The 20247-nt window shown below is 44.3% G+C and overlaps 1 protein-coding gene and 2 long non-coding RNA genes across 3 annotated transcripts in view; 2 read left to right on the top strand and 1 right to left on the bottom strand.

Annotated features, from left to right (window-relative positions):
* The window catches only part of LOC142391332 (uncharacterized), a 397679-nt gene extending 388084 nt beyond the window's left edge, over positions 1–9595 (top strand). Inside the window, exon 3 of the long non-coding RNA XR_012770535.1 lies at positions 9439–9595. This is a non-coding gene — a long non-coding RNA (uncharacterized LOC142391332). The remainder of the gene's footprint in view (positions 1–9438) is intronic.
* LOC142391331 (uncharacterized) lies at positions 6421–7089 on the bottom strand. Its single transcript, XR_012770534.1, has 3 exons — positions 6964–7089; positions 6617–6802; positions 6421–6530 (listed from the first exon to the last, which is right to left on the bottom strand). It is a non-coding gene; the product is annotated as an uncharacterized LOC142391331 (long non-coding RNA).
* A 1699-nt stretch (positions 9596–11294) lies between the features above and the next one.
* On the top strand, positions 11295–18568 carry LOC142391196 (NLR family CARD domain-containing protein 3-like). Its single transcript, XM_075476971.1, has 8 exons — positions 11295–11377; positions 12355–12462; positions 12547–12639; positions 12721–12849; positions 15571–15702; positions 16174–16252; positions 16415–16622; positions 16770–18568. The coding sequence occupies exons 2-8, from the start codon at positions 12395–12397 to the stop codon at positions 18566–18568; spliced, it is 2508 nt and encodes an 835-aa protein (XP_075333086.1). The 5' UTR covers positions 11295–11377; positions 12355–12394.
* Positions 18569–20247: the final 1679 nt, after the last annotated feature.

Here is a 20247-nt window from a genome sequence, read left to right as displayed (position 1 = left end):
GCACGGAAAATAAACGTCATCACGTTTGGGCGCGCGGAGGAGTGGAAGAATGGCGCTGTCGTTGGCCAGTTTCACTCAGTTTTTCGAGGGCGAACGAAAATTTGTGAGCCGAGGAGAGAACCACTACCAGTCGGGGCACGTGGAGAGCTTCTGCTATGCTGGTGGTGATATGTCTGGCTTCGTCCATGCCAGCCAGCGAGACCGCCGGTATACAGTTAATGTGGGATCAGTGACGTAGCATATGCGACGCAATGTAGTCTTTTTACCCTAACTTTTTTTTACAACGTTTAACCAGGCACTCCTACGACAAATCGCCAATGTTTTTGCATGAACTCATCCATATTTAACCCCAGAACATCATGCGTGTACTGTAAAAAGGCATATAATGACTGGGAACAGAAGACATCATCCTGCCCATGTCAATAGATCCAGGCATGAGGTCCCATGGGGACGACGGAAGTAGGAAGAAGAAGCAAAAAAGGGGGCGGGACTTTCAAGCTCTATGGGAGCAAATAAGGGTCAGAAAGATTTTGCACTTGTACAATGATGTTCACATGTGTAGCAAAGTTTTGGAGTTCTACAAATATTTTGTGCATGTGTAAAACTAAAACCTGAAGTTACAAGTTTACAAGAGTCAAGTTAGAAGTACGATTTTTGACCCTGTTTTGACGCCCACATAAAAAGACAATCAGCACGTTGCTTACTGACTTGCCAATCAACCCGGTGCCCACAATCATTGAATGATAAGATCGTGTACGTTGGATTACCTTCTGTATGTCCGTTATCGTTGTTGGATAGATGGTGATTTATATCTGGCTTATATTTAGGCTCATAAAGACATTTGAATACTGGATGTTTCTTTTTGGTTTGAAAATGACTTTTTAATCACTCAGCAGTTATATTTACAAGATTTGATCGTTATATCCCTACTTGACAGCGTATCTTTTGTGATGGATACTCCTACAGGAGGCTATTTGGTGTTGCTTATGTTTAGATTTTATGATAGATACCTGTCTATTTTTGTAGTTCATCATTTGCACAGAATATATTATACACTCGCTTATGATCGGACAAGATCGAGCGTGTTCAGCCCTGGGGGGGTTCCAGTGTTCAGGGTGATGACACTGGAGGTGTTGTTCCCCACTCTGACAGACTGGGTTCTGTCGGTGAGGAAGTCCAGCAGCCAGTTGCAAAGGGGGGTGTTCAGTCCCAAGGGGCCCAATTTGCATACCAGGTCCTGGGGGATTATCGTGTTGAATGCTGAGCTGAAGTCCAGAAACAGCATCCGCACGTGGGTGTTCTTTTCCTCCAGGTGCTCCAGGCTCAGGTGTAGAGCAGTGGAGATACTGCATCCTCAGCACAGCGCTTGGGCTGGTAAGCAAACTGGAACGGGTCGAATGATGGGGGGAGTGTGGAAATGATGTGGTCCTTAACTAGCCTTTCGAAGCACTTCATGATGGAAGATGTGAGTGCGACGGGTCGGTAGTCGTTAAGGCACGTGACTGTAGACGTTTTCGGGACCGGGACGATAGTGGCAGACTTGAAGCACCGGGGGACGACGGCCTGGTTCAGGGACGTGTTGAAGATGTCCGTGAGCACGTGGGCCAGCTGGTCTGAGCATTCCTTCATTAGCCGACCTGGAATGTTGTCAGGGCCTGCAGCTCTCCGTGCGTTAACCTTCCTCAGAGCTCTCCGCACAGCCGTGGTTTGGAGTCTGAGTGCCTGTTTGTCGGGGTGTGGAGTCGCTTTCCTCGCAGGGGTGTTGTTCAGCTCTTCGAATCTTCCGAAGAAGTTGTTGAGCTCGTTGAGGAAGCCGGTATCGTTCTGACAGGATGGGGGTGTGGGTTTATAATCCGTGAAGGTCTGGATGCCCTGCCACAGTTGTTTTGTGTTGCTGGAGTCTTGGAAGAGACCTTGGATTTTTCGACTGTGGGCTCGCTTGGCGTCTCTGATGGCACGGTTCAGATTGGCCCTCGCCGATCTGAGAGCCACCGCACCAGATTTGAACGCAGCATTGCTTTCTTTCAGCTTCGCTCGCTAGTTTTAGTTACAGTCTCTTTCTCCATACACCAGCTGATATGCAGCATACTCCTCCACGTTAGTGATCTGGTTGTCTGTTGCAGCCTCTTTGAATATGCTCCATTCAGTGCACTCAAAACAGTCCTGCAGTCCAGACATCGCTCCCTCAGGCCATTCTCTCACCTTCTTCACCGCAGGTTTTTCTCTGGTGAGTCGGGGCTGGTATGCAGGAATTAGCATCACAGAGAGATGGTCTGAGGAGCCCAGGTGGGGGCAGGGGGCTGCTCTGTAGGCCTTCTTTATGTTGGTGTAAACAAGGTCCAAAGTGTTCTCCCCTCTGGTAGCAAAGTCCACATGTTGGTGAAAATTGGGAAGCACAGTCTTCATGTTGGCTTGGTTGAAGTCCCCAGCAACAATAAAAACGCCTTCCGGGTGTGTGGTTTGCATGTCCGTGATGTTGTTGTAGAGAACACTCAGAGCTTGCTTCGTGTTGGCGCTGGGTGGAATGTAGACCGCAACAATGGTGACGCAGGTGAATTCCTGTGGCAGGTAAAAGGGTCGGCATTTTACAGTCAAAAGTTCAATGTCCTCATAGCAATGACTGGAGACCCGGGTCGCGTTGTTACACCAGTTATTTTTGGTGTAGATGCAGACACCCCCCCCCCTCTCGGGTTTTACCTGTGAGCGCGCAGCTCCCCTCGGCTCGGAATGTTGTTAGCCCGTCCAGGCTAACTGCGCTCGACCGATTCACTGAGCCACGTTTCAGTGAGAACAATGGCACAGCAGTTTCTTGTCTCCAGTTTGGAGTGTAAATCCAGCTTATTTTCCAGGGAGCGTACATTGGCGAGCAATATTGAGGGAAGCGGCGATCTGTATGGGTTAGCTTTTAGCTTGGCCGTAAGTCCTCCCCGGCGGCCGCGCCTCTGCTTCCTATCATGCCGCCTCCAACGTCTCCATGGGCGGCCTTTGTTTGTGGGGGACTCCGCCGCGTCCGCTGGGTCTGCCTGGCGTAGCAGTCCGATGCTGAGCAGTGTGGTCCGCGTCTCCGTGCAAATGGAGTCCAAATGCCCTAACTTTCTGAGACTGAGTATAAATTTACGGCTATACACTGTTCTTACACTGTACCGCTGAGCTGTAGATGCAGGAGACATTCTTTTAACTGGCGAATATAGAGTAGAGTTAGCGATGTTGTCGGCAGCCGAAGTAGCCGCAGCCGAGCAGGTCGCCGCCATCTTACTCATCATTGGAGCCTCAGAAGAGTTTTAATTCTACCTAAACACATGTTACAGTCAAGAAGTTCATCATGCATCATGTTTGTGTTCCACAGACCTTATTGTGTGTGTTTATTCATTCATATCTGCCATGAAGAAGCGCTGGGAAATGAAATGACCGTTGCAGACATCCCAAGTTCCAAAAACTCATTTCAGGGAGATGACTCAGCCCCCCCCCACCCTCTGACAAGCAGTCGCCCTGAACGCTCGCTGAACAGAGCGTCGCTTTGGACAGATACGCACAGGTTTCACAAGCAACCTCTCCCCACACCCCTCTCTCTCTCGTGCTTGCGCATTCGAAACGCGCATGGTGCACGAGTTATTGTATTGCCTGCACGCTCTCACTCGCATTGAAAAAAAAAAAAAAAAAACTTGCTCGAATAGTCTAAAATCCGGGATATTGTATCCGACTCGCGGGCATCCGTGATTAATTATCAATATCAGGGAGACTCCCGGAACTTCCGGGAGACTTGGGATGTCTTAGAAAGGTACCACCGGAAGTGTCAGTCATTTGTAAATCTCCAGCTTTACCTTTTCTGTAGATACCATCTGTGGCCACTAGAGGGCAGAAACGCCCTGCTCACAGCATAAAGACTGAATCTGCAGACTGCAGCTGGCTGCCTTCGTCATATGAACAAAATGACTTTGGAACAGATTTCCCTCCATTTCAGACACAACGGGACAACAATGCTGTCAGTAAAACATTCAAACTGACAAAGTACAACAATCTTTACGAGAAGTTTTGTTTGAAACTGATCTATCTATCTATGACAGTGTTGTGAAAGTATTAATATGACTGCTCTCTTCCATCATAAAACTTAATTTTAAAGATTTCCCACATTTCAATGTAGTGATGGGATACTCGATTCCTTTTACTGACTCGAGTCACTCACTAAAGTGAATCGGGTTCTCGAGTCACTTGAATCAGTCACCCAGAGTGTGCACAGGAATGTACAAACAAGTTCCAAACCACGTCCCAAATCATTGTGAAAAAGGCTAAAAGTCCAGAAGTCTCCAAGGCCAAACATTTATTTTTCTTTCTTTCTCTCTAAATAAATTCTAATAACCCAAACAGCCAATAAATAAACATTCAGTGCGAAACAGTGCAAAATTATAATAAAATGTATTAAACTGTGCACAAATAGAACATTTAAATAAGCTGAACTATAGTGCAAAGTAATAATATTCTAACATTCAACACTGCACCATTAGAATAAAATAATTATGTACAGAATGAAGGAACTCCCGCTTCCTTCAAAATAAAGCCGAGAGGGAGAGAGAGCTGTGAGCTGTGAGTCGGGTTAAATAAATCATGGAAATATAAATACTGTTGGAGCTATTTATTCCTGATCTTCATTACTTTGAATTTTGTTCAAATGTATTCTTAGTTTTCTTTATATTTTTGGGGAGTTATTTATTTTATTTTATTTATTTACCTTTATTTAACCAGGCAAGCAATTAAGAACAGAAATTCTTATTTTCAATAGCAGCCTGCAAGAGCAGAGGCTCGATAAAGGGAAGGGGGAGGAGGAGCTAACAGTTAAAAGAATAGGGTTATATAAAATACACAACAAAAGAAATCAATAAAAATAATAAAATAAATAAATACAGTACAAAACAAAATACAGACAAACAGTAAACAGTATGGCAGGAGGGCATATTAACAAGTGCAGGAATCAACTGTGGCTTGAAGTTATTGACAGAGTTTATTTGTAGGTTAATAATTGTTTGTTTTGTGTGTGGGGAATTATTCAGACGCACTCAGCCCACGAGCAGCAGAGCTCCTCAGCTGGCGTGTTACTCAGAAGATGACGTCATGAAGCTGCTGAATAAGGCTTCGGAGGTTTGGATGAGACCCAACGCTTGAAGTTTCCTTTCTTGCTGCCCTTGAGTTAACGCGGCCAATGAGGTCCAAGAGAGTCTGGCTGCAGACCTGCACTGTCAGGACCCACAGACCTGCACTGTCAGGACCCTGTTGGAGACCGTCACCTGCACTGTGAGGACCGGAAGTGCACTGTGAGGACCGGAAGTTGATTCGAAGCCTTTCAAAATAAAAGCGTGTGTATCGGAAGCACGTATTTTTAAATGATTTTAAACGCTATAGAGGTCCTCACAAATGAATTAATTAGTTAACAGTACGACATAAAATCTATCAATTCCCGGTCTATTGTTTTTATTTGTATCGTAAACTTTTCTTTGGTCACTGCACACATTTTCTCTTAGGCTCATATTCATAAGCCAACATCTCACAAGATGCCATAGGCCTATACTGTACATTGTATTGTATACTATAGAGTAAGTCACTGCTATTTCATTATCATTTCATTTTGACTTTATCACACTGGTCTTTATATATATATTTGTTTCAATTAGTTTTTCTGTTGTATTAGTTTTTCTGTTGTATTATTCTGTATTTTTATCCTTAACCACCATAAATTTCATGTTTGGTTCTATGTCTATGCCAATTATGTTCTTTTTTTTTTGTTACTTTGTTTATTGGTTGACTTGTACAACATATACAATTTCATCATCATCATCAAAATATATATATATATATTTTTTTCCCCCTTTCTTCTTTCTCTTCCTCCAGTTCACAGTGTATGCCCATACACGACTAGTTATTTTCCATTATGTTTCAACATACCACCATATAAACTTTTTTTTTTTCCCACAAATATACACAAATGACACTAGACAGTTGACGCATAGACAAACACATAAGCATACAAGAAAATGGAGCAGAGAGAGAGAGAGAAAAAGTAAGAGATAGAGAGAGAGAGAGGGCTGCTGGAACACCTTAGTACCACTAAATAGTACCCTAACTCTTGATATCTACAGTATAATCCAAGTCAAATTATTAAGGGATCAATGAGAAAACATAAAAAGCACACCAAGTCACAACATGATCAAATGTTCTGTAGTGTTTATTCAGTCAAACATTCACAATATGACAAAAAAATCTTTGTTTTTGTCGACTACCTGTTCACAAAATATCAACATGTCGTTAATATTGTGAAATATCATTTTGAAAGGCTCCAGGATCGCTTCTCTTTCGTCCTCGTCCAGTTCTTCGTTCCACAACCTCCTATACTGTAGAGCAGCCTCTGCCTGTTCCTCTTCCCCTTCCCCCATGCCCAGAACGTCAGGCAGGTCCACTCTGGCAGACAACAGTGGTTTGTTGGCCTCAGCCCACTCTGCTGCATGTCTGCAATTTTGAAGAATGCGATCTTCAACCGAGTCCTATGGAAAAGACAGAAAGAAAGATGTCTGTACTATAGCTGCCACACCAACAGTATCTGACCAATAGATACTGTGCAAAAGCTTACGCCTTCCACTGGTGTGTCCACATCAGCAAGTCTGGCTCTCTTGGAGACCTCTGCCTGCTGCTCTTCTTCCTGAGTACTCAACTATTAATATGAATACATGCATTATACATACTTTATACTCTTACCTGAATTTGTAGTCCAGTTTTCTCTGTCCAGTTGCCAGGATTTAGTGACTGGGATAGGTTTCTAAAAGACAGAAAGTGAGGTGTCAGATGTTCTTCACTGCAACCTACATTCCCTTCATTTTCCTTTTACCCTTTTACAAACCAAACCACAACCTGCCAGAAGTTAGTAGCGTTGGCTAATACTTATGAGTACAAACAAACAGACAAATACATTATGCTTACCTTTACATAAAATGCCACCTTTTGTATGTGCCTCTAAGTGGCTCTGCAGCTTGGACAATTTTGCTGGTTTAAATCGTAGGCACAGAGGGCAGTGAAACAGTTTGCAACATGACGTGCAGCGTTCGATTTTGGGCGTAGTGCCGGCGGTTGTAAGACACAAATAATGTCATAATAAGTAAAACTAAATTATATATATATATATATATATATATATATATATATATAAATGGCGCATTTAAGTCAGCACTATCGATACGATAACAACGCTAAAGACTAGCCAAAAGTAAAGAAACCTGATTCTTTAAAATTAATATAACTTTACAGTATTTAGTTATTGAAATATGCATCTGTAAGAGACAAATAATGTCGTAATAAGTCAAACAAAATTAAACAAGTCAGCACTATCGATACGAAAAATGGCACATTTAAGTGAGCACTATCAATACGATAACAACGCTGAAGACTAGCCAAAAGTTTTTAAAAAAACACTGATTCTTTAAAATTAATATAACTTTAGATATAGTGTGCAACGTAACGTTCCAGTGAATAAAGACTGTTTCTGTTTCTTCGTATGAAAGAAAGTTGTTTTCACTCAACTTTTACTCACCACAGTTTAAATGTGGAACAAAAAATACGTGCTCCTCGCTTGTCGCTTCGGGTCCTCACAGTGCAGGTGACGTCACAGTGCATGTCTCCAACTAAGGGTCCTGACAGTGCAGCCAGACGCCTCTCATGAGGTCTGCAGAGTGGTGTTCACATGATGTTCCCACGTGTTTAAGATGCTGCACCGACGCTTTCACATCACCTGTTTCACTTCATGCAAACACGGCACATTGCAAGCAAATGGAGCGCATTATGGAAGCTGTTTGTGCTGGAGATGTTTCTTTAATGTTTATTCTCTTTGGAAAGGCTTTGTATCCTGTGAAGTTCAGTTTATGATTTGTTTGTTTTCATTTCTCTATTTCTCACGGCATGACTGACCACAGCCATGTGCAAATAAATGCCCGTGCATGAGAGGAAGGACTTGTGTTGGTGATTCCAACTGAAGGGAGTAACACTCAGTCATTTCAGTGATGCGTCCCTCAGGTTCAGCCTCGGTGAACACCTTTACTTTCTCTCACAGCCTGCTGTGTTTCTCACTGACTGATTCCATCTGAGTTATGAAGCCACAGCAGGAAACCCTGAAAAGATGTGAAAAACATCTGGATTGAACTGATGTGTGTGTTTAGAAAGCCTGAACTTCTAAAGGTCCATGTGGTGACCATGTGTTCTGATGGTGTTGTATGAGTTTTATAAACTCTGAGGTGTCAAACAGAAGCTGTGAACATTACAAGCGGCTCTGCTGCCATTCCTCCAGAAACACTTCCGCCCCACCGGCTTCAGGAGCCAGTAGGAACTTTGTCCGTCTCTGACGTCACGAGCAATAACCAATGGGAGACTTTGGAACAAGCCCCGCCCCCTGGTTGGCGGCTCCTGCCGGGCTGAAGCACAGAGATGAACCCAGAGAGCAGAGCAGCCTCGTTCCCTCTGTTAAAGACACCTTTATGTCCACTGAATCCAGTCTGAGGAGAACTCTGAAATGTTCCAGCTAACAGGAAAGTTGTCCACAAAAACCAACACAAGAGGCTCCATGTTTTTAAGGGTTAGCTACAGCAGAAAGTTTCAGCGCTTTGGAGGAGCAGACAGGAAGTCTAAATTTGCGCCACTGATTCAGGCTATCAATATACTTAAGAATAAGTAAAAAAAAATCAAATCTATTACATAAGATAAGAACGGCTGTGTACGATGGAGCTGATATACAGTTGAGACAGTGGGGACGGAGCGCATTTTCATGTAATACCACTTTGTACCACCGGGTGGGGTGTGAGTCGTCACGGTGTCAGTCTGCGATGGAGCCAGCAAATGAAGACGAAGAAGAAGACAAATTAAACCGTTGAACTCATAGACATAGAACATTTCATATTGCGGATGTAGCTTGAGTTTTAGTTGTAACTTTTCTTTCTTGGTGCCGTCTTGTTGTGTGTGAGCACAAATTAACGCCGCTGCTGAGCTAAATTAACAAAGAGAAACAAAGAGGACTTATTTTATAACATGTCAGAACTTGTATGTGAACAGGACTGCTATATGCCTCCTGCTTTGTTCGAAAAACTGAGTTAATCATATTATGAAAGCTGGATTAGTAAAGGTGTTTGTGTTATATTTGCCAACATGATACTGAGTTGTATCAGAGCCCGTCTACGGAGAGCCTCGCCACTCTCCGTAAGCCCCATTGTATGCAGTCCCACCAGAACTCCACTGGGGGTGATCGCGGGCGAGTCCAGAATGAATGGGGGTCTATGGGGCTAAACGGCTAAATATATTTAATTCACCTGCTTGTCGTTGAAACATATTTTATTCTAGATTCGGCAAGTTCAATATAGATTATAGGTCGAAAGTCAAATTAATGAGTATGTATGTCCTTTCGATTTCTTTCAGTTTGGGTCGTTGTTGGCCATAACACGCTACCATTCTGCTAATGAATGCTGATTGGTCAGTGACGGACATGCGACTGATTACGACCAGAGACCCCGCTAGATGGCAGCTGAAGCCAAAGCAGTGGATGTCCAGAATGGAATATGAAACAGAATCTTAAGGAGGACCTTCCCGCTATTAATATTTAAGTTAATATTTGATAGTCTTACTTCTAAAAGCTACTGCCATGTGCCCGACAGTGCTGAATTGCCAGACGGGCTCTGCAGTGACTCAGAACTTGCCGTAAAGCAGAACATACGCAATCTGTAACGTCATCACCATTTTTGAACGGCTTTTTAGAACAGATAAGTGAACTTCAAAAATGCAATATTCAGCCGAGTGTATTTTTTTAGTCCCCCCTTTTGAATGCAACTTTCAAATTACTTGACAAAAAATTACATCCTGAGAAAAGTGGATTTTTAGGGTGCAACCCCCATAGACCCCCATTCATTCTGGACTCACCCGCGAGCGCCCTCACATGGACAGAGACACCAGTTCAGAAACCGGAAGTTACCGAGAGTGGCAGTTCTCTTCCATTAGACATTCTCTGGTTGTATCTGGACGCTAAGACCAACATCAGCGATATTAATGAGCATGTTCCCCCCTCCATCTGATTGTTGCTTCAGAGTCAACATGACCAGTCTACCTGATACCAAAGCAGGATGCCTCCCAGTCCCAGACTGGCTGTTAGATGCTCAGTTACCATTTTGACGTCCATCGGGATCCCTCCCTAATATGAGATAACTCCTCAGTGAGGACATGATGGAGGAAATAAGCAGATGATGGCTGATAGGAGTCAGGAGTGAGAGTAAGACTGATGAAGTTTATTCATTTTAAAACAAATCCCAACAAGGTTACAAGCTGCTGTTAAACTCAGATGAAAATGAAATCGGATCCTGTTGCTGTCCCTCCCTCTTACCTGTTCTGCCCCTCCTCCTACCTGTCCTGCCCCTCCCTCCTACCTGTCCTGCCCCTCCCTCCTACCTGTCCTGCCCTCCCTCCTACCTGTCCTGCCTCCCTACCTGTCCTGCCCCCCCTCCTACCTGTCCTGCCCCTCCCTCCTACCTGTCCTGCCCCTCCCTCCTACCTGTCCTGCCCCTCCCTCCTACCTGTCCTGCCCCTCCCTCCTACCTGTCCTGCCCCTACCTCCTACCTGTCCTGCCCCTACCTCCTACCTGTCCTGCCCCTCCCTCCTACCTGTCCTGCCCTCCCTCCTACCTGTCCTGCCTCCCTACCTGTCCTGCCCCCCCTCCTACCTGTCCTGCCCCTACCTCCTACCTGTCCTGCCCCTACCTCCTACCTGTCCTGCCCCACCCTCCTACCTGTCCTGCCTCCCTCCTACCTGTCCTGCCCCCACCCTCCTACCTGTCCTGCCCCTCCCTCCTACCTGTCCTGCCCCCACCCTCCTACCTGTCCTGCCCCTCCCTCCTACCTGTCCTGCCCCCACCCTCCTACCTGTCCTGCCCCTCCCTCCTACCTGTCCTGCCCCTCCCTCCTACCTATCCTGCCCCTCCCTCCTACCTGTCCTGCCCCTCCCTCCTACCTATCCTGCCCGTCCCTCCTATCTGTCCTGCCTCCCTCCTACCTGTCCTGCCCCTCCCTCCTACCTGTCCTGCCCCCCCCCCCCCTACCTGTCCTGCCCCTCCCTCCTACCTGTCCTTCCTCCCTCCTACCTGTCCTGCCCCCCCCTCCTACCTGTCCTACCTGTCCTCCTACCTGTCCTGCCTCCCTCCTACCTGTCCTGCCCCCCCCTCCTACCTGTCCTGCCCCTCCCTCCTACCTGTCCTGCCCCTCCCACCTGTCCTGCCCCCATCAGGGTTAGAGCTCTGACTGATTCCAGGAAGCAGCTCACCTGTGTCTGTGGAGCGGAGCGTCGTCTTCCAACACTTGGTTTGAACAAACTGTGAGTTTGAACTTTGTCTTCAGTAACCTTCCTGTTTGTTTCTGCTCTGTAATGTTTGGGGAACATGTTCACTTCTTATTTCAGGTCCAGTTTGTCACTCGAAGAACTTTGAAGAAAAATCTGCATGATTATAATTTACATTGTTGTTAGAAACATATTATTTATTGTTTTATTGCCAAAATAAATCACATTGTGTTTTAATTTGTGGGGATAACTGCGGTTTCTTCCACTGAAGTCAGACACAGAAACTCTCTGCTGTTTTTCTCTTAAAGACTAAAGGTAACACTCTGGATGGAGGTGTGGCTTTCTCATTGTGTAACTCAGTGAGTCAGACAGGTTTTTCAAGGTTTTTAAATTCCATCACCTTGATCATAACCCACCTCCATGTTCCAGTACAGTCGATACACGTCAGGCCAGTTTTTCCTTGTTTCTCTGTGTTCAGTTTCCTGTCTTCACTGAATAAAAATGTCTCTTTATCCCACAAACAAACTTAAATTTTAGCATGTTTTAAATCTGCTTTATTGTATCGCTGAATTAGAGCTGCAACAACACGTAATTTATCTGGAGATTAGCTGAAAATTGTTTTTCTTGTGACTTTTTCAAGTATCTTAGAGAGTTTTCTATACCTTTCTTTTGAAAATCTGTTGAAAACATCACCTGAAAAACAGGTTTTAGTGGCGTCTCTGATATAAGTTTCTCTGTATGAAGAGTCAAATTACTGGAACTGGAGTTTTGAAAAGTTTTCTGTTTTAATTTTGACCTTTTATTGAATGTATTCATTTAAAATATCTCTTTTATTCTATAGCATCACTTTGCTGAGAAACACATTTAATGACAATAATGATTCAACTGAAACTGATGTGGAACAGAGAATCTGAGCCAATCAGAGGAGCAGCTGATCTTTTTACAGAAGAAATGATGGAGAGGAGGATGTGAGTTGATGTGCAGATGAATGATCTGTGTTTCCTCTTCAGAAGAAGGTAGAAAGTGTGTGTGAGCTGATGTGAGTTCAGCAGCATGGATCAGAGTGAGGACACTGAAACCTCTCTGTGTGGGGAACATGAGAGCCAGAGCAAAGCTCAGAGGTGAGGTGACCATCTCTAACTGTCCATGACTCTTCTCCATGTCCCAGCTCAGCGCTCACATCACCAAACCTCCTTTATTCACAGGAAGGGACAGAGACCTGGATCCAGGAGTGGGTCCTCACAGAGCCACTTGCTAAAGGATCACCCACTTTTCAAATTACAGGCCTCGAAAGCAGAGTAAGTTCACATCAGTTAATTGATTTAGAGGTTATTAAGTATATCATGCATGCAGGCTGAAAAGCATTTTTTTCCCATCAGGATCCACCAGAGGCCTGAACCAGAACCAGAACCTGAACCAGAACCAGAACCCAGCTGTGTGTCCTTTAAGAGTGACCGGTCGAAGGATTTCTTCTTTGATTTCAAACAGAATGTTCCACCAGCCCAACAGTGAGTAGCTGTCAGTATTCAGTGGAGGCTGCATCATGTTTCAGATGATAACCAGTTTCCACCTGAATTACTTGAGACTTGTTGATGTCTCTGATGAACTAATGAGCTGCATCATGTGTGTGATGTGATGTTTTAGTTCAGTCCTGCAGCTCTTTATTAAAACAAAGGGGGAATATTGCTGAATATCTGTCACTGATGTGGCTTTTTCACAGGATGCTGATTATGCAGTGAACAGGGCGTGTAGCGATATTGGGCATTCATATATGTATCAAATATAAGGATTTATAAGACGTTCTCACTGTCTCAATAAACCTTAAACCTCGAATGTAGGGCACCACCTTCGAATGAAGGAAAAACATAAAATCTTACGATCCTGCTATGTTAAATTAATGTTTCAATTAATAATCAGTCTCATATCTCGCTACTTTCGTGAAAGTTCTCGTTTGGTTGGACAGACATTACGTAAAGAAAGCATACGACACAATCTGTGATTATAACATATATAAAGATATATATGAACTATTTATTAAAATGATATGACCAAAGACATGAACCTTAAACAAACAGGAGATGCATTGAATATGGGTGATTATATAAACACTTAGTGAATGGAAAATAAAAATTATGGGAATGGAGGGATACTGGATTTATTCAAATAGTTTAGGTTGGCTGACTATTTGAAGCTAAAGACTGACATCTTGGACTAATTTATCATTCTAATAGTGAAAGTCTCGAGACATCCATCAAACCACTTTAAGGTGACAAACGGGTCGGCCTTACTGTACTGAAGTTCTGTTTAGTCGGTTCGGAACACGGCAGGTAGTGGCCACGCAGTCCGAGGGGTTTTCTCTGCGTTCTGCTCTCAGGGGCCTTCCCTGGTCGTGGATTACTTCAGCGGGCTTTGCAGCGGGCTTTGCAGCGGGCTTTGCAGCGGGCTTTGCAGCGGGCTTTGCAGCGGGCTTTGCAGCGGGCTTTGCAGCGGGCTTTGCAGCGGGCTTTGCAGCGGCCTGGACGGTTGCTTCTCTTCACCGGGAAACGGGAACGCTGGTGCCAAAGACTTCACTGTGCATGATTAAACTCGTCCGAGCGTCAGAGTTGGTTGCTGGCTTCTCTGATGAAGCAAACTTAAGTTCACAGAAGATTAATAAAAGGTTGCTAAGAGTTGGCTTTCTTGGTAGGAAAAATTCATTCTGTTCCTATCTTTGTTCGGGTCTTTCTTTCTCGTCTCCGGGGCCTTCCTTGGTTATGGATGACTCATCCTCTTGTCTTTCCGCTCTCTCCTGAGACTCTGGGAAACTCCCAAAACTCTGGTGAGCTCTCCTCTTCTTCTTCTCTTCTCAAATCATCTCTACATCTCTGAAAACCTGAACAACTGAAAATCAAATCAAATCTCTCTGAGCAACTGAACTGAGTCTGGGTTCGCGCGGTCCGTAGTTTGATTCGCGGAGGCGGGGCATGACGTACGCTTACACTACTCTTTCAGCCAATGATATGCCTGAACTGTGGTGACGTCTGCCTGGGTGTCTCTGTATGAGGTGCTCTGTTCAGCGTCAAATGGACTTCTAAATATAACAAAGAAACTCTATTTCTCCATTACTCCGTCTCATAGAACATTTGTCTCGGTGATTCTGAAAACACCACAACTTGTTAAGATATGCAGAGTAAATATATAACATAGACTTGTGATATAAAGACATCAAGTAACACAACATGATACAGATGATTATGAGTCTCAAAATTCAGATGAATATCTGTAAAGTCGTGACATATGAATAGCGAACCACACAATGTTAATTTTCTGTGTTGACAATGGGGATACCAAACAATAACAAATAGATACCGACGGGACATCGTTAAAAGTTAAATTGTTGCATATAACTGTCCGGTTTACTGGGTCCTTGGGGATTTAAATGTTCAACACTACAGACCACTAGGGGGCAATGTGGTTCCATAGGCGAGTTGGTCGTTTTCCCACAAGATTATTTCTCCGTCAATATTTAAGCCAGAATCGTACAAATTGTCTCTCTAGGCATCTTGTGATCAAGCTGGAAACCTGAAAGAACTTGTATAAGGTTATCAAACACACTTAATACAGTTTTAAGATTCGACTAAAAGTAAGTATTAGTACAGTCTTTTCAGTTCGTGTTTAGCCATCTGGCTCTTTATCTGGAGAATGGGGTTAAAGTGTCAACTTCAATTTATTGGTCCAGATAAGATCGTAAGCCTCCCACTTTTCCAAAAGAAAGGTTCTTTGTTCATTTGAGCTTATTCCTATTTATGGCAAGTGTCTGTTGCTAGTTCCACTCCCAAAAAGCTTTCAAAGGGCCGAAGGTCGTTGTAACTTAGGCAGTTTTCTGTCTCTCTCCTTTGTGGAAAAAATGAAGATCTGGGTTTTATCCAGATACATCCCCCACAGGAATGTTGGTATTTCAGAGGTTGAAGGCTTCTTAATCCAAAACTGTGACTGCTACAGGGCGGCTGATGCAGAAATATTATGTTCTCACACGTTGTGTTTAATGACGTCAGTTTAAAATGAGCTTCTGAAGCAACACCCCAATCATGCAGGTAATTGATCTGTTATTAATTATCTCCAAAGAAACCTTGTTAAAACTAACATTGTTCCACAGCAGCCACACTGACTCTCTGACAGGCCGTCTCACTGCAGACTCAAACACTATCACTGATACTTTAGTTTGAAGAAAACAAGTGTTTCTCTGTCAGGATCCATCAGAGACTCAGACCTGGACCTGAACCTGGAGCTGAGCCTGAACCCAGCTGTATGTCCATGAAGAGTGACTGGTCAATGGGTCTTCCTGTTAACTTCAAATCAGCCCAACATCCATCCCCTCAGAGGTGAGCCGAGTGTAAATGCTGTAACAGAGTAAAATGCAGCAGAGTCAGTTTGAACAGTTTTTACTCCAACATGTGTTTAATGTGAGCTCAGCTCTGCTTCACATCCATTTCTATGTTCATATGTGAAGCTTTGTGTGTGTTGGATGTTTTCCACCAACACAGCAGTCGTCCAATAACCAGAAGGTCGGTGGTTAGATTCCCACTCAAAAAAAGTTTGGTGAACTAACAGCTGGAGGGGTGTCCACCTCCTTGCCACAGCTGAGGTGCTCTTGAGCAAGGCACTGTACCCCCATGCTCCCCAGGTGCTGTGATTCCAGTGTATATGGCATCTGTCTCTATGAATGTGTGACCCTGTGTGTGTTCAACAGGTGCTAACCTGGATGGGTTAAAAGTGGAGGAGAAATTCTGTGTATGTTCCCTGTAATGTAGATAACAATAAATCTAATCTTAATCTTCATGATTCCTCCACAGAGTGGACCAGCAGAGCTCAGAGGGTCCCAGTGGTCCGTCTGCCCAGCAGCATCAAACACAGCTGGACTCCATATTTATGGTCTGTACATGCACAACAACTACTTTCCCATCTGTTCTGCTCACAGCCATCTCCATGCTGCACTCTGTAGACCAGTGGGTTGTCAGTGTGTCCAACATGGATCTGATGTTTGGCTCCATGGTTTCAGTCTGATTGGCTCATTCATATAGTTTTCTGTTCCAGCTGCTGGAGGACAACATGCTCACTTTTGTGAAGGAGGAGCTGAAGAAGATGCAGAAGGTTCTGAGTCCAGATTACCCAGAATGCTTAGAGAGTCAGAGGGAGGGTGAGGATGAAGAGCAGAGGAGCAGCAGAGAGGCATTAGTGAAGATCACAGTTCACTTCCTGAGGAGAATGAAGCAGGAGGAGCTGGCTGACCGTCTGCAGAGCAGTAAGAGGATTTCTCTAAAGGTTTAACCTGCTGGATAAATGACACATTTACTGATGTCTCAGCACACAGAACAGCAGATGTTCAGATACTCGTTCTGTACAGGGTTGAAATGTCTGTTTACTGATGTTATTTCTTGTCTTCATTCAGAACTTTGTGGACCTAAAGTTAAATCTGCTCTGAAGAAGAAGTTCCAGTGTGTGTTTGAGGGGATTCCTAAAGCAGGAAAGCCAACCCTTCTGAATCAGATCTACACAGAGCTCTACATCACAGAGGGAGGGAGCGGAGAGGTCAATGATGAACATGAGGTCAGACAGATTGAAGCAGCATCCAGGAAAGCAGGCAGAGCAGAAACATCCATCAGACAAGAAGACATCTTTAAAGGCCCACCTGGAAGAGCTGAACCAATCAGAACAGTGATGACAAAGGGAGTGGCTGGCATTGGGAAAACAGTCTTAACACAGAAGTTCACTCTGGACTGGGCTGAAGGCAAAGCCAACCAGGACATCCAGTTCATGTTTCCATTCACTTTCAGAGAGCTGAATGTGCTGAAAGAGAGAAAGTTCAGCTTGGTGGAACTTGTTCATCACTTCTTTACTGAGACCAAAGCAGCAGGAATCTGCAGCTTTGAACAGTTCCAGGTTGTGTTCATCTTTGACGGTCTGGATGAGTGTCGACTTCCTCTGGACTTCCACAGCAAGGAGCCCCTGACTGATGCTACAGAGCCCACCTCAGTGGATGTGCTGCTGACAAACCTCATCAGGGGTAAGCTGCTTCCCTCTGCTCGCCTCTGGATAACCACACGACCTGCAGCAGCCAATCAGATCCCTCCTGACTGTGTTGGCATGGTGACAGAGGTCAGAGGGTTCACTGACCCACAGAAGGAGGAGTACTTCAGGAAGAGATTCAAAGATGAGGAGCAGGCCAGCAGGATCATCTCCCACATCCAGACATCACGAAGCCTCCACATCATGTGCCACATCCCAGTCTTCTGCTGGATCACTGCTACAGTTCTGGAGGATGTGTTGGAAACCAGAGAGGGAGCAGAGCTGCCCAGCACCCTGACTGAGATGTACATCCACTTCCTGGTGGTTCAGGCCAAAGTGAAGAAGCTCAAGTATGATGGAGGAGCTGAGACAGATCCACACTGGAGTCCAGAGAGCAGGAAGATGATTGAGTCTCTGGGAAAACTGGCTTTTGAGCAGCTGCAGAAAGGAAACCTGATCTTCTATGAATCAGACCTGACAGAGTGTGGCATCGATATCTCAGCAGCCTCAGTGTACTCAGGAGTGTTCACACAGATCTTTAGAGAGGAGAGAGGGCTGTACCAGGAGAAGGTGTTCTGCTTCATCCATCTGAGTGTTCAGGAGTTTCTGGCTGCTCTTCATGTGCATCTGACCTTCATCAACTCTGGACTCAACCTGATGGGAAAAGATGAAGAAGAAACAACCTCTGTGTGGTCAACAATATTTAACAAAAATAATCCTGAATATCTCCATCAGAGTGCTGTGTACAGGGCCTTAAAGAGTCCAAATGGACACCTGGACCTGTTCCTCCGCTTCCTCCTGGGTCTTTCCCTGCAGACCAATCAGAGGCTCCTACGAGGCCTGCTGACACACACAGGAAGTAGCTCACAGACCAATCAGGAAACAGTTGATTACATCAAGAAGAAGATCAGTGAGAATCTGTCTGCAGAGAGAAGCATCAATCTGTTCCACTGTCTGAATGAACTGAATGATCGTTCTCTGGTGGAGGAGATCCAACAGTTCCTGATTTCAGGAAGTCTCTCCACAGATAAACTGTCTCCTGCTCAGTGGTCAGCTCTGGTCTTCATCTTACTGTCATCAGGAAAACATCTGGATGAGTTTGACCTGAAGAAGTACTCTGCTTCAGAGGAGGCTCTTCTGAGGCTGCTGCCAGTGGTCAAAGCCTCCAACAAAGCTCTGTGAGTACAAACACAGATATATTTCTTTATAAATACATTGTTTACTTATTAACTGGAGAAAAACAGCAGAATCAGCGTTAAACTCAGTTTAACCAGCTGAGCTGGGCCAGATAACACTTTGGTGCTGGAGAAACAGCTGACTGTTAGTGTGAGAAGATGCTTTGCTCACATGGTGTTCTTTGCTGAGCTGATCTGATCACAGGATGAGCCAATAACAGCAGCAGATACATCTTTTAGTTTCTCCATCTACTGAGCTAAGACGGCACATGTAGACATCTTCCATCACACTTTAATGTCTTTAACAAATAAACAGAAACAAACAGGGAAACAGAATTCTTCCACTAATCAAATATGAATGTAGTTTGATTGATTAATGGATCAAGTTATTTCCTTCCATCTCATTCCCTCCTCAGCCTGAGTGGCTGTAACCTCTCAGAGAGAAGCTGTGCAGCTCTGTCCTCAGCTCTCAGCTCCCAGTCCTCCAGCCTGACAGAACTGGGCCTGAGTAACAACAACCTGCAGGATTCAGGAGTGAAGCAGCTTTCTGATGGACTGAAGAGTCCAAACTGCAGACTGGAAACTCTCAGGTAAGGATTCATGAACTTTCCAGGTGAGAGCTGATATAATTCTGGGTTATTAGATGAAAAAGCAGCTTCCAGGTACCTTGATCAATGAAACAGGTTAATCTGTTCTGCCCTTTGATTATCTGGCTTAAATAACTGATAATGAAATATAACACACACAGTTTAAAGAAAAATGCTAAAGTGCTCTTTTACTTGAACTCCTTTCCATTCCTGTAGATTTGTCCTAAAACACAGATCCATCACATACCCAAAGTAAACTACTCTACAGAAATATGAGCAGTTTTTTCCTTTAAAATAGTGCATAAAACCTTTAAATGTGGACACACTGCACTGGGGCAAAGGGATGATATTTGGTTGGTTATTTGGTTTGAGGTGAACCTCCTTTGTGAAGGCGGCTGTGAATTAGACAGATGTGTGGCGACAAAGCCACATCATCCTTTAGTGAATCAGAAGCTGAATTTATTTCCCAAACAGACAGAACCCTTCTAAGTGTTACTGGAAGTAAATAAGACATGTTTGAACTCATTGGAAAGTGTGATTTTTATAAATAGATGCCTTTAGGTGACTACAATCTGGATCTCCAAGTCCCAACTCCTCACCAAGACTGACTCTAACTTTTAATATAGCACAAAAAATAATATTTTACAGCTAGAAGCTCTTGAAAAACAGCTCTACACAGACAGCTGCATGTCTTCACTCTGAACTGAAGTGTGGATTTATTTTAATGTCTGTTTTGTCATGTTGGAGGATGAGAAACTCTAAAAAACTGTTTAACTTCTTTTATTCTATAATTTTTTACTTTATTTCCACGGACAAATAAACAAAACCAAATGGGAAAGAATTCTATAAAGGTTATTTGATTGATTAATTAATGTATTTTCTCCCTCCTCAGCCTGAGTGGCTGTAACCTCTCAGAGAGAAGCTGTGCAGCTCTGTCCTCAGCTCTCAGCTCCCAGTCCTCCAGCCTGACAGAACTGGGCCTGAGTAACAACAACCTGCAGGATTCAGGAGTGAAGCAGCTTTCTGATGGACTGAAGAGTCCAAACTGCAGACTGGAAACTCTCAGGTAAGGATTCATGAACTTTCCAGGTGAGAGCTG

The sequence above is a fragment of the Odontesthes bonariensis genome, chromosome 11 (assembly GCF_027942865.1).
Source record: "Odontesthes bonariensis isolate fOdoBon6 chromosome 11, fOdoBon6.hap1, whole genome shotgun sequence".
Lineage (NCBI taxonomy): Eukaryota > Metazoa > Chordata > Actinopteri > Atheriniformes > Atherinopsidae > Odontesthes > Odontesthes bonariensis.
This window is presented reverse-complemented; position numbering and strand designations above follow the sequence as displayed.